This window comes from Xenopus laevis, chromosome 5S (genome assembly GCF_017654675.1).
Source record: "Xenopus laevis strain J_2021 chromosome 5S, Xenopus_laevis_v10.1, whole genome shotgun sequence".
NCBI classification, from domain to species: Eukaryota; Metazoa; Chordata; class Amphibia; order Anura; family Pipidae; genus Xenopus; species Xenopus laevis.
The window spans coordinates 48,456,811-48,472,086 of NC_054380.1; the positions used below are offsets into that span (position 1 = coordinate 48,456,811).

At 37.3% G+C, this 15,276-nt stretch overlaps 1 protein-coding gene across 9 annotated transcripts in view; it reads left to right on the forward strand.

The window, feature by feature from the left end:
* The window catches only part of map3k4.S (mitogen-activated protein kinase kinase kinase 4 S homeolog), a 136,395-nt gene that overhangs the window by 4,812 nt on the left and 116,307 nt on the right, over nucleotides 1-15,276 (forward strand). The window contains exons 2-4 of one of the 9 annotated variants that reach the window (XM_041564507.1): nucleotides 5,657-5,779; nucleotides 8,470-8,578; nucleotides 14,784-14,874. The exons of 3 other annotated variants lie outside the window; for them this stretch is intronic. Coding sequence is in view for 3 of the 6 variants with exons in the window: in XM_041564505.1 (XP_041420439.1) it covers nucleotides 8,520-8,578 (59 nt within the window). In the remaining 3 variants the exon portion in view is untranslated. The remainder of the gene's footprint in view (nucleotides 1-5,656; nucleotides 5,780-8,469; nucleotides 8,579-14,783; nucleotides 14,875-15,276) is intronic. 5 more of the 9 variants (XM_041564506.1, XM_041564508.1, XM_041564505.1 and 2 more) reach the window with 5 other exon arrangements.

Genomic DNA, 15,276 nt, shown 5'->3' on the forward strand with positions numbered 1-15,276 from the left:
CTGCTCAAATCCAGCTTCATGCAGTCAAATTGATTGGGAGGCATTTCATAATGACCCAACACATAGAGCTAAAGCAACCCAGGAGTTTATTAAAGCAAAAAGGGGAATATTCTTAAATGGCCAAGTCAGTCACCTGATATGAACCCAATTGAGCATACATTTCACTTTTTGAAGACTAAACTTTGGACAGAACGGCCCACAAACAAACAGCAACTGATAGCCGCGGCAGTAAAGGCCTGGCAGAGCATCAAAAAAGAGGGAACCCAGAATCTGAGAATGTCCATGAGTTCAAGACTTCAGGGTTTTCAACCAAGTAATAGAAATGAATATTTTATTTTTATTTTTTTAATTTGTCTAATTACTTTTGAGCCCCTGGAATCAAGTGATTGTGGTAAAAAAAAGGCTTTAGTTCCTCACATTTTTATGCAATGTTTTTGTTCAACTCACTGAATTAAAGCTGTGTGAAACACACACACACACACATACACACCTTTTAGCCTACTGTTTGCCTCCCTGTGTGCCAAAACCCAATTCTTCCCTTTATGTGAAGATAGAATGGGCCTCTTTTCCATTTGGTGAAAGTTATGGGCCTCTTTTTCCAGTTGGTGAAAGTTATTTCCCTTTTGCTGCATTCCCACTTTCCATTATTGGGATTTAGATTCAATTCCAGCTAGGGCACTGTCCGCTAGGAAGACAATTAACCATATATAATTGGGGCTTTACACTGGGGCATGGACTGATGTGAATGATGAATAATCTCCGTAAAATGTTGTCCTATAAAAATAAAAAGGGATGTATTTAATCCATCATTCTTGCATAATGAATCTTCAACTAAGGTTCACCTTAAAGAAAACATAATCTGCATATTGAAAATTAAATTGCATCATGTCTAGTTGGGCAGTGTCTTACATTGGTTTGGGTTAGGATTTATCTTTACTAACTTTGTAAAAAAATGGAACCCTGTATTTTGTTTATCACTGTAAAAGAAAAAGGATAACGAAAATGTAATTTTGCAATTTCCTGTCTATTTACTCTTCTGTCTACATATTACATGACTATTACTATAAATATATTATTAATATTACAGGTATGGGAACTTTTATCCAGATTGCTCAGGACCTGGAGTTTTCAGGACAACAGATTTTTCCTCTATTTGAATCTTCATACCTTAAGTCTACTAGAAAATCATGTAAACATTAAATACACCGAATAGGCTGATTGTGCTTCCAGTAAGGGTTGATTATATCTTAGTTGAGGTCAAGTACAAGGTACTGTTTATTACTACAGAGAAAAAGGAAAAGGAAACAATTTTTTAAAAATTGCATTATTTGGATAAAATGGAATCTATGGGAGATGACCTTATCGTAATTTGGAGCTTTCTGGATAATGGGTTTCTGGATAATGGATCCCATACCTATACTATAAATATGATACTGGACACTAAAATAAAATAGTATGTCAAATCCCAACCATGAGCGTATTCAGGTCTAGTGCTGGCTTAGGCACCAGACCTGCGAGCACCATCACGTGACTTCACAACCACAATGTGCCTACCAAAAATAAAATCTCAATTCTTTTCATTTACTATCTTTTTTTTCTGTTCCTCCACTCGATCACCAGATCAAGATAAACCTTTACGTAGATCGGCGGCACAAGCTATGAAGACAAAAAACCCAAAACAAACAACAGAGCATTATTGTTAACATTTAGTACAAACATCTGGGTGTTGCAACATAATTCTGTGCGTGTCCAGTATCATATGCACATATATACACTCCATGATGTTTCTTTTTTTCTGTAAAGACATTAAAAAGCAGGGCCAGTGTCCTAAGTTTAAATTGTCATATATACCAATATAGAAATCCTAAACCCTAAAAAGTCCTAAAAAAAACTCAGATTAATATACATTTTTAGACCAAGAGAAATAAAAGTATGCATGCTATATATACATTTACTTTTCCTTTGCAGTGTCTTTTGTTCCCCCCCCAACGCTTTCAATACCCCAAAATTTTAATCCCGGAGAGTTCTTCTTGTGTTGTTCTTTAAAATGTTTGCACACACACTGGATCATTAATATAGTTTTAATATTTCTAACATGTCTGTTAACTTGCTCCCATAACATCATGTTTGTTTTTCCTACTCACTGCAGTGACATGCTAGGCAATAAACTAAATTTTCCGATGTGCACTCTATATAGCATCCAAACTCCCTTTGAACTGCCCTTGCTATTTCCATTAATTTTTCTCTTTTTTTTCTTTTTGTTCAACTTCGTTGGGATATAATTATGAACCAGCTGCTGCCTTAAGCTTTTGCTCTCTTGAATTCACTTCAGTGTCTTTTTGGAATATTATCCTTCAGCAGTTTATCATATTCAAGAATACTTCTTGGGCTGCACATTTTTCCTTTCAGGTACAGCCCTGTCCTCTGAAACCATGCTTTTTAGCCATATTTACATTTCTGATGAGTGATCGCAACTTTCTGCCAATGTATATATAGTTGCTGGCTATACACAGTGATGGACGGTTCAACCTTTGTGGAAATGTTGAAGGCTTTTTCCTTTGCAACAGGTTCAGTATATCAGTAGAGGAAAATCCAGAATCACAAAAATAATTTGAGCTGTGTCAAAGGTGATTTATTTAGCCATTTATGTCTGCAACAATAGCAAAGTTTTGAGCCCCTTCGGGCCCATAATCATGCCTGGTTTGTCTATATGTCACACATAAAAACCACAATATAAAGAGAGAATTGGGAGGGGGATTTACAGCCCCCCTTCCCAGCGATATCATCCCATAATAAATATGTAACATACCTGTGAAAATGATCTAATGGTCCAATAGGGCATCAAAGTCCAATAATAAAATATCAATTTAACATCAAAATGTAGTCAGTGATTGAATCCAAGTTTCCATAATGCATATGTTTTACAGCAAAGTTTTTTGTTTTTTTTGGATAATGGTAAAAAAAAAACAATAATTAAAGTGGTTTACATAAATGCAATTGTAAATGTGTATCTGACTTACCTGATGAGAATAGTAGACACATTTCACAAATAGCACTTTTTCTCAGCATAGTATATGCAGATGAACTACGCTCAGGTTGTCAATTATTGATCCATTCATTAAAAGAAAAAAAGAACAGTATTAACATACACACAAAAATAATGTTAAAGGGGTCTTTCACCTTTAAATTATCTTTAAAGTGGAATTTTACCAGTATGAGGATGATGAAAGAAATTACCTTTTATGACTGAATTACACTGTGCAAGGCAAGGAAAAGTACTGTGTTTGGAATTCTGTAAAAACTTTTGTGCATTTACTCCCAATATTCACTTTTACAAGTTGGCCTTGTAATTTTTTTCCTATTTTATAAGCCAACATAGGGGGTGTTTAAAAGGGTGATATGTGAGGTGAGCAAGATTGTAATGTGCCAGTTTTTACATATAATGCTAGATACAAGTTGGCTTGCTGTGGTTGCTTACAAAACACAAGCCTTTTGTTGATATGCACCTTTGTACCCTTACCGATCAATAGATGATCCCTGTTCATATCGCTCACTTTCCCCAAACCTTTCTGAATGACTTCTTTCAGATATCCTCTCTTTTTTTAAATGATCAGTCATTTCAGACAAGCTTGTATTGCACACTTCCTCATCACTTAAAATATCTTACCCTTGTAAGGTGTGAATGGTAAAGATATTTTGAGTGATGTATGAAAACTAGCATAATGTAAGCAGCTATTTCTGTCAGTGTTCTTTCAAAAGATGTCATTATTTTAGTATCACACCTAGTTAACTAAACTACCATGAAATTTAATGTTATTTGATCACAATCACAGGCGAATTTAAGATTTTCATCAGTGTTGTTAATAAAGTTATGGAATTGTGACATGTACCTTGTACCTTTCCATATAACCAGCAAATCCCAATGTAACATAAGTAAAGCAGGCAATGTTTCAAGTATAGTGGATTTTAATAAAAATGTTTCTTCTAAGTGCTCATATAAGAATTGGCATTGGTAGGGAATACATAACTGCCAATGTCAGTGCCATGTAGTTGTACATAACCAAATAACAATTCTGGTGAAGCACAATTTCCAATAAATCAAATAGAAATATGCTTCAGTGTACTCTTTTGCCTGTAAGTAATGCTTTAACAGCTTCCAGAAAATACTTATATATTGGCAGGTAATGGCAAAGCTCACCAATAAAATTTCAAGTTTTAGGTAAAGTCAGATTATTCAGTTTTAAGAGTATTCAGTATATTGAGTATAGTGTCCTTCAAATAAGATTTTGTCAAACTGAATCCATACCTGCATGTGTGAAATACAAGGGTCTTGGGATTTTCCTTATTTAGAAAGTGGCCGAAAAACTCATTCACACATCCACTATACACTGAAGAAGTAAGTAGCGATTTAGTAGTCTATCAACATTTGTGTGTGTGGCAATTGTTGAAATATTTCATTGGTGTAATAATTCTTATTTAAAACTACCAGTGCTCTCCCCTTTATCTGCAGCTTAATTACAGTTTTCTCATTGAACATCATTTATTTTAAACAGTATATTTAATGTTATTTAAAGCTAAGCCAAGAGTTGTGTATGTTTTTGTTTCTGTTTTTCTATGTCACTTGTCAATAGTTTTACATTAGCTTCTACAGCATTGTCAGTATTTAGGGGTATAAATATGCTACGACTACTGTGTCCTAATTATTTAAGGGGCAGTTTTAAATAGCCTAGGCCAGAGTTGGTATAATTGCCAGTAAAAGTGTTACCTAAATCTATAGGCATCTTGTAAGTGGGAAAGAAAGATGTAAATCATGCATTTGTAAGGTAAGAGAATAATATCTGAGATATTATATACTAAAGTTTCTTGTACCTTCTATCTCTTGCTCTCCTCAATTGCTGTTGTCTCGGTTTCCCGTGGGCACAGTGATGGTATGTGGACCTGTCCCATTGCTGCTTCATGCATGTAGTGTCTCCACATGCCCCCTAAAAAAAAGTAGGTAGATGCAGAGGCTATACTGTACGTTTTGTTGCCAGTGGTGGAATACCCAATCACATGCTTGTAGCTGCTTGGCGTTGCTATGGCCTCATTCCAGGTCTCTTGGGTGGCACTTGGATGCTGATGCTGGATGATCCTTTTGCTGTTACTTGAATAGTTTTGTTGTATTTGGGGCTGAAGTTTGGTTTCTCTACTCCAATTATTATTGGAGTGATAGTCATCATTATCATGTATGAATTGGGAGTTTTTATTTTCGTCTTAGCCCAGCTCTCCATCCCAGAAGTACATACATAGATTTTGGAGACTGAATACAAATTTAAAGACTCCGTTCCCCCAGACAATTTAGAATGCTTACTTGCACACATCGAATAAGCCATTGGCAGACATAGACGGGCCATATACAAAAAAAACCATGTTCATACGTGATAGTGAAGACTATTGTTCCATAAAAAATTGGAGTGGAGGAACCAGCGAAAAGCACTGGGAAAGTATTTGCGTAATCACATAAGGAGCATCCTACGTCAGCTTGGGACGCAGAAGGAGGCCATCACAATGCAGGGCAGCTACCTTGGGAGCATACAACTAGGGATTATACTGGCAACACAGTGAACAGGTCAGCCGTCACATTTTTCCTCCTTTTTTTTTTTTTTTTTTTTTTTAGAGATTTAACAGTAGAGAGACGAGGGACACAGATAAATACAGCATCACAGGGACAAGTCCAAACCACAACCGGGCCCATGACAACAGCCATGAAGGAGAGCAAGGTACAGCAGTTACAAGAAACGTTAGTATACTGTATCTCAGATACTATTATCTCACCTTTATAGATATCTGTTTTACATGAAGGCCTTTTTTTTCCCTCTCCCGCTTTCCAATGTGATACTTTTTCACTTGGTACTTGGCTTCAGAGGTTTTTTTGTACCTTAAAATGAAAAGTAATTTTTCTAAGGTGCATATAGATTTATATAACTCATTGACTGACAATTATACCAGCACTGTCCAAGATCATCTACAGCTGTCCCTTTTAGGACTCTGTAATCATAGCACATTTATACTAAGAATCCACTGAACCCACCTGTTTGGTATTTAGCCGAACTCCCAAATCCTTGGAAATCAAAAGCTCTCAGGTGGAAATTGCTGATGCGTTCATTAACATGAACTACTTCCCTAACTACTGACAATGTTGTAGAGGCTTATGTAAAACGTGTGACAGGTGACCTAACAAAAACTATAATTAAAAAAATAAACTGCCACCCTTGAATTGGATGTAAACCTTAATTACTAATATGCTAATTAAATATGACCACAAATGTCACACATACAGATGCCTATAGACTACTAAATGGCTATCCACATCAGTGTGTAATTAATAGAGCCTATAGTATATAGAGCAAAGAACGAAGGGCTTATGAATGAGTATTTGAGTCACTTTATAATACCATTACCTCTGTATTTTACACATTACCTGCATTAAATAAATGCACTGTGAAACACCTGGTAGATCTATAGTTGCAGGTACGGATTCATTGTTTGAGCTCTTTGGGTATTTTCTTGGCTAAATACTCTCAACCTCTGGTACAAGACACTCAATATGTGAAATACACTACACATTTGCTCAATATACTGAAAAATCTGACATTTCCTGTAAATTATATCTTTATTAGTGAGCTGTGATGTTGCCATCCTATATAGCTCTATTTCACACAAGTGTGTTAAGCATTACTTACAGGCAACAGAGTACACCGACGCACAAAAAATAGTTTTACTTGATATATTACTATTGCTTTTATTTACAAGTATGTGGCACCAATATAGGCAGTAATGTAGACCCTACCTATGCTAATTTTTATATGGAACACTACGTGAAACATTGCTTGGGCTACATTGATATTTTCTGATTATATGGAAAGGGACACCCTGTGTAAAGTCCCTGCCTTTTTAAACAACATTGATAATTTTAAATTCACCTATGATTGTACTCCAGTAACACTGAATTGATTTAATGTCAAGTTAACTATGTGATGCTAGAACAATAACAGACATATTCCAAAGAACATGGACAGAAATAGTAACTTATATTACTCCAGTTTTCATACTACATCATGCAAAAAAGCATTACCATTCACAGAAGGTAGTGTGTTTTGTAACTGAGGAGGATGTGTGCACAACACACTTGTCTGAAACAGTTTTTAAAAAGGGATAACGGGGATAGTGGATGAACAGGGATCACCTACGGGTTGGCAGCTACTGGTTGGCAAGGATGCAAAGGCACTTACAACAAAAAAGTTATGTTTATAAGCAAATTCACAACAGCAAGCCAACATGTATCCAACATTATATGCAACATCTGGCAGATTTCACTATGCCCCCTCTCCTTTGTAAATAACCCACCCATGATTTGCTAGACAGTGTGACCAACTTGTTAAAGCTGATATTTAATGTTCAAGTAAATACACAAAGGTTTTTACGTAACCCCAAACACTGCACTTTTCTTGCCTACATTGCACACGGTGTAATTCACTCATAAAGGGTACTGGTTTAATCATACTGGCATCAGTAAAAAGTAAAACAAATCACACACTTTTTTTCACATGTGAAACTTTTATGTGTGATATATTATTAAAATGTCCATGTGGTTTAATCTACGTAAGTGAAACCACACAGGAATTAAGATAATTCTCTAAATATAAATCCACAATACTTAGAAATGTAACCACTTGATTTGCACAAGCACGTTTTCATCAGGCTAAACAATCTTGATTAGTTAATTCCAATTCGTAGGTATTCGTAGGAATGTGCCTAATCCAAGCCTTTTTTTCCAGGATTCAGATTTGGCTGAATGGAAGAGCTTCTATGAACAGAATCTTAAGCCTATATTATAAAGTAAAAAATTTGCACATGTTGATGCCCGCAATGGCTATTTTGGCCTATGAGATTTCTGCTGGCACTTAGGGTTCTGATTTGGTTGGTTATACCCCATATTCATTAAAGGAGAACTAAAGCTTAACTTAAAAAGTAAGATAGAAATGTTGTACCAGCCCAACGACAAGTTTGAAGTCCTGTATCATTGCTGCTATTGAGAAGCTGAAACTTTAAGCTGGTGCAGAAAGTTCAGTATATAGACTATGGCATTTAGACATAAATTTTTAGGGTTTACAGGATTCAGCCCATTCCAGAACAGGCTGGTTTGGTGCATCCCTAATTAGTAGACACAGTAAGGGTAAGGCCAGATGAGGCGATTCGGGGAGATTTTGTCGCCTGGCGACTTATCGCCACGTCTTTTGCGCGAATATCTCCCCGAACAAATGATGTGGCGATAAGTCGCCAGGTGACAAAATCTCCCCGAATCTCCTCGTCTGGCCTTACCCTAAAGGTACCCAGATGATATGTTTTCTATCCTGTTCATATGCATCGACTAGTAATAGTAGTGAACATTATTTTTGTGTATTTTAACATTGCTTTTTTCCCTTTAAGGATATTATTTGATTGGCACTGAACACCTTGAATATGAACACAGTTTCTGCATGTGTCTCAGAAAAAGTGCTCAGTGCACTATGCGTAATGTGTCTACTTTATACCTAAGGTATGTCGGTTCCACATTTCCATTTCCATTTATTTTTTAGCCAAAATGGATATTTGTTGTAAAACATATGCATTATGGATGCTTTGATTCAATCATGGACTGCATTTCATTTCAAATGGACAGTATATTATTGGATTTGATGCACTATTGAACTATTACACAACTTTTAAGTGTGTTACATATTAGTCATGATGACATCACTGTGGGAAGGGGAGGAGTTTGTAAATACCACCCCCCCCCACATATATAGTAGTTTTTATGTGTGATACAGCATGCTTGATGAAGAGCCAGGGTCGTACGAGGGGTCCGGCCTGAATGGGGGCCTGGCAGTGCTGCACTTTCAAAAGAATCATTTCGACAGCCGAAATGCGGACATGCTGAAAAGCCAAACAGCCGAAGTTCCGTATCGGTGAAAATTGCAAAAACAGCCGAAATTGAAGTCCTGAAGCCATGGGTTCAATTCTACTGAACACCAATTTGTTTTTTGTTTTTTTTAATCCCCTGGCCACCAATGTAACATTCTATAGGCCCCTGTTTCTTTTAAAAATATTCTTTGGGATCCCAATTTTTTTTTTTAACTTGTGAAGGGGGCTCTGGCGACAATGTTTTTTTTTTAACTTAAAAGGGGGCCCTGACCATCAACTTTTGTGTGTGTGTGTTGGGGTGGTTACCTTTTTTAGCACATTGCTAAACATTGCTTTCAGGCGCAGGCAGAGCAGGAGCGTATTTGAGATTCACAGTCGTCTGGAGGGGTAGTGGATTCAAGATCTGCAGTTGTCTGGCCCTAGCCTAAATAAACTAGGACAATTGTGATTTCTTACGTATTCTTAGGTATTTCTTCATATTGATCTAGTTCCACTATTACCTTGTCAACAATCCTCTCATGATAAATTGATTTGTACATAAGTTTGTGTTTTAGTGTTGATATGTCAGAATGCCATAAATATCAAATTGCTCGGTCCTGCATTTGGAGCATCCTTATTTTGGAATATTTCTGCTTACACCTTGTCATCACTGCTATCGTGTTTAGGACATTTTTTTAGGGCTGTGCCTTTAAAAGATTTCAGTTCTTTACATGGAGCCTTTGGGCTAGTAATGGTTTGTGATAGTTAAACCAATACGTTGTTATGGCTACTGCCCTGTTTGGCCCATTTTGTTTCTATAAACCATGCAACGGACATGCCTATTGCATCTTAAAAGGTTAGTCTTTATACATAGATTCTTCTGGCTGGTAGTTCTTTTACTTTTGTTTATATGGGCAGCATGGTGGCTCAGTGGGTAACACTGCTGCCTTGCAGTGCTGGGGTCATTGGGTTGGTTCCAGCCAGGGCACCACCTTCAAAGAGTTTGTATGTTCTCCCTGTCGCATGAACACTGGGCACTCAAGACTCCTCCCACACTCCAAAAACAAACATGCAGGTGTATTGCCTGATAAAATTGGTGTTTGTGTCTGTCAATGTTATAGGGTCCTCAGGGGCAGGGACTTGTGGGTGTGTATAGGTATGGGATCCGTTATCCGTAAATGCGTTATCCAGAAGGCTCCAATTTACGGAATTACTGTCTCCTACATGACTTTGGGCAGCTGGGAAATTGACAATATGTCTAGCCCCATGTCAGATTTCAAAATTGAATATAAAAAAAATCTGTTGCTCTTTTGAGAAATGGATTTCAGTGCAGAATTCTGCTGGAGCAACACCGTTGATTCATTTTGAAATTTTTTTCCCATGGCAGTATCCCTTTAATGTTTTATACAGTATATATATATATGGGATTGTGTTTGTTTTTTTTTAATTTTGAGTTTTGCATCATCTGCTGACTCCTTCTCATTTTATGATTATTTTCATCTAACTTCTGTATTACTTGGAATTCTTTTTTTTTCTTTCTTTTTTTAAATAAACTTTTAGTATGTTATAGAATGGCTAATTCTAAGCTACTTTTCAATTGGCTTTTGTTTTTTTCTTTTTTTATAGATTTTGAATTATTTGCCTTCTTCTGACTCTTTACAGCTTTCAGACCTTGTTTGCATTTCTCTGCCAGCTAAAATACACTGTATGAAAACTGCCCCATAGCCTCAATTAGCTTGTACTGTAAAGTATGCCTTGTGCTCACATTATGTTAGTGTAACAAGCCCTGGTGCCAAGAGATTATTTTCATTTTTTTTTTATATCTAATCATCTATTGCACACAGGGTCTTCAACTGGAGATTTAAAAAAATGATTAAATCTTCCAACAGCTCCTTCATTACGCTTCGGGCCTGTTGGGTCGCACATATCCCGATACCTCCTCCTTCGAATTCTTATGTAATCATCCCTTACGCAAACATAAAATCAGTGTCTTATACACGGGACTTGTTGAAGCCACTTATTCACAGGGGAAAACAACTACTATGCTGAAATGGGAACAGAGATTGGGGGAGCCCATAGAAATGGAGGAATGGGAGAATATTCATAAGGTTATGGCAAAAGCTTCTATAAATACCTATATTAAAGAGAATGCATATAAAATTTATCATGACTGGTACTACACTCCTAAGAAGTTGCATAAATGGTTTAACTCTTCTGATCTATGCCCAAGGGGCTGTGGGGAAGTGGCGGATGAAATGCACATGTGGTGGACATGTCCTACAATATACAAGTTATGGGAGGACGTTTTTAAAACGATAAATGACACTTTGGCGACATCACTGCCACCTGACCCTTGGTTAGCTCTCCTACTGCCTAAGCCTGAACTGATAACGTACAATGAACATAAACTTTGTGTTCAAATGTGCCTAATCACGAGAGGCTTAATAGCTAAAAGATGGAAGGGCCCACCTCCAACTATGCAGGAAATCCGAAACAAGTTGTGGTGGTCGATCGAAATGGAGAAGCTTACTGCTATGTTGAACAATAGGCTCAGTAAATTTGAGGACGTATGGAATATCTGGTTATATAGAGAAGGACTATTGCTAAGACAAATTTAATACCTCAACCATCAGGAGCTCTCACTCAACCCCTTCCCCTCACCTTCTTCCCCTTTCCCCTTTTTCCACATTTATAAGGAATTGTTATATAATTGTTAACACATACTTGGGTTTGTAGATGTGAAAACCATGATATGCGAAGATTGAATATCAGTACAATTATATTGCTAAATGTGTAAACAGATACCGAAAAGTGCATTCTGTTGAACTAATGTGTTAACTTCAATAAACAGAAAGTTGAAAAAAAAAAAAAAAAAAAAAATATTCAATCTCTCGTCCTTCTTTTCAAAGGCCCCAGTGTAGGCTAAAACATTGAAAGGTTAAATAAAGTTTAATATATACACTGGGGGGGCAAATTTACTAAGGGTGAAATATCGAGGGTTAATTAACCCTCGATATTCGACCATCGAAGTAAAATCCTTCGACTTTGAATATCCTAGTCGAAGGGTTTACCGCAAATACTTCGAACGATTCAAAGGATTTTAATCCATCGATCTAAAGGATTTTCCTTCGATCAAAAAAAGCTTAGAAAACCTATGGGGAAGGTCCCCATAGGCTAACATGGATGCTCGGTAGGTAGTGCCGAAGTAGGTAGTCGAAGTTTTTTTTAAAGAGACAGTACTTCGACTATCGAATGGTCGAATAGTCGAACGATTCCTACTTCGAATCGCTCGATTCGTAGTCGATGGTCGAAGTAGCCTATTCGATGGTCGAAGTACCCAAATAAAAAATGCGAAATTCAACGTTTTTTTCATTCGAATCCTTCACTCGAGCCAGGGCCGAAACTAGGGGTAGGCAGAGTAGGCACGTGCCTAGGGCGCAAATCTGGGGGGGCGCCAGGCACGTACCTCCTCTGTCACCTACCCCAAGTCCGGTTCCCAACTGTATGGTTGTTATCGCTTCTTTTTCGATTCTGCGCATGCGCGAAAACTCCATTTCGGGCATGCGTACGCGAGCGCAGATTCGCACAGGCGCCGCTACTGCCCGGCTTGCCTAGGGCGCCTGGACAGCGTGGCCCGCCTCTGACTCGAGCTAAGTAAATGTGCCCTAGAGTATTGCTGTTACTTCAAAAAAATAATGACTTCAGATCCACAGGCAGAATGTACTGACACTGAACCATATCAAATGCAGAGAAAGACAATGGGAACTTTAGACTCCATTATTGCAATCTACACAGTGTAATTAAGTAATAAAAACTACACTATAAAAATCATGATTTATGATGGACCTGAGGTTTTCCAGATGGTGTATTTCTATATTTTGGATAACCACACTAAAAATAATGTATTTTAGAATTACAAGGCAAGTCAACCCCAAAATAAAAATTTGCCTAATAGAACAAAACATAATTCTAAGCAACTTTCCATATACATTTAAAAAACATGTTCAGTGCTTTTAAAGTTATCTGTAAAAACAAATGCATTTGCTTAAAGGGCACTTGTTGCCAAAATATATTTTCCCCAACCAAAGGTGCGGGCTAATGGAGCCTGCACTCCGGTTTGGTGGCAACCGTAATTTTCTTTAAAAAAACAAATTCCTCTGCCAGCAGTAGGACACTTGCACCAGGAGGGAGGTCCTGCTGCGATCAGCCATGTCGGTCAGATCTCATACACATAACGCTCTTCGGACATTAGGTGCATGCCCATAATGAGCAAGTTGCGGCAATCGCTCATTATGCGTGTGCCCCAACATGGCAGCTTGTACCAGGAGCTTCCTCCTGGTGCGGGTGGCCTATCACTGGCCGGGAGCATTAATAATATTAAAAAAAAAAGAACTAGTTAACCGCAACCAGAGTGCAGGCTGTATTAGCCCCGCACCTTTGGTTGGTGATTATATATTTTGCCAATAGGTGCCCTTTAACTACTGGCTCTTACTTTTTAAACAGTGTTGAAAATGTCTGAGTTCCCCAGCACAGACAGGTCTGTTAATCAGTTTGTCTTACATTGTATCAACAGTTTGTGCCACCAGGGCAGTGAATAGAAAGGGACAGACAAACACTGCTGTCAATATCAATGCATATACAAATAACTATTGAAAATTTGCTTAGAATTATGTTTTCTTTTATTTGGTAAAAAAATATTTTTGGGGTTGACATTCCCATTTAAGTACAAGGTACTATTTTATTTACTACAAATAAATAAATCATAAAATGGAGTCTGTGGGAGGTGGCATTCCTGCAATTCAGAGCTTTCTGGATAAAAAAAATCCAGAAATGGAATCCCATACCTGAGTTTGTTTCTCTATGCATAAGCATGTGGGAGATAATTCAGTAAATAGCATATTTAGTTTTTTTCCTTATTTTGTAGAAATTAGGGATGCACCGAATCCACTTTTTTGGATTCGGCCGAACCCCCGAATCCTTTGCAAAAGATTCGGCCGAATACCGAAACCGAATCCGAACCCTAATTTGCATATGCAAATTAGGGATGGGAAGGGGAAAACATTTTTTACTTCCTTGTTTTGGGACAAAAAGTCACGTGATTTCCCTCCCACCCCTAATTTACATATGCAAATTAGGATTCGGATTCGGTTCGGCTGGGCAGAAGGATTCGGCCGAATCCGAATTCTGCTGAAAAAGGCCGAATCCCGAACCGAATCCTGGATTCGGTGCATCCCTAGTAGAAATGCTTACTTAAGCAAAGATTCATTGTTTTGTATTTTGAATTTAAAAGGCCCATTCCGAATGCTTTAAAATATTTATCTTTCTTTAAATAGTTTTGCAGTGTAACTGTTAGCCTTAGGCTAGACATAAACTGCAGAAAAAGAGCTTTGTTTGCAGGGCCAAATTGTCAGCCATGCAAATTAGATGTGTAATTTACATGTTAGATTCTGTAGAACCACTTTAATATGTTCTATTAATTTAGCCTGGCTTTTTTATTTTACAATTCTTATTTTGTGCCAGGGGTATCAAGGAGATGTAGTGCTTTTATATTTGATTTTTGCATTAATAAGGGCCAAAAATTGTCCCGGTCTAAAAAGTTTAGCAGAGAAAAGATGACTGAACATAGCAAAGGTACACCATTAAAAATTAGGAAATTTGCCTCAAGAAAATGCATTTACGTGTATAGGTTTACATGAATATTTTATTTTGATGTTACTGTTCCTTTAATAAGTGTATGGCATCAGTAAAGATATATATATATATATATATATATATATATATATATATATATATATATATATATATATATATATATATATATATATATATATATATATATATATATATATTATATTTGTTAGGGAATAATCCAAAAACCGGAGATCACCTTGGGTCAGGCTGCTTGCAACACCCTGTCCGTTTGGAACCGGAGAAGAAAGGAGACAGAACAAGGTATGCTTACCCTGTGTGGCCACTCCTGTCCCGTTAGTTCTCCGGGTCCTCACGGTGGATGGGTGAAGTCAGCGTCTTGAGCCTGCCCGCATTATCTCCACCATTTTGTTAGGGAATAATCCAAAAACCGGAGATCACCGAGGTAAAAGGAATAATCCAGGTTTATTATTTATATAATAAACATACACGAGCTCCGTGGGTTCTGATGCACAAGTAGGTCAGAACTGAGAAACAAAAGATTGACCACACATTATATACCCTTCAGGAGAGGAACTTCAATGGGAAAAGGCCTCTCTAGGGAGAAAGGGGAGTATTGGCAAGTATCTATCATAGTGTCTCAGTGTACAATTATCTAGTGTTAGCTAGCTATGTGAACGAGAAGGGAGTAACATAGTGGGAGAG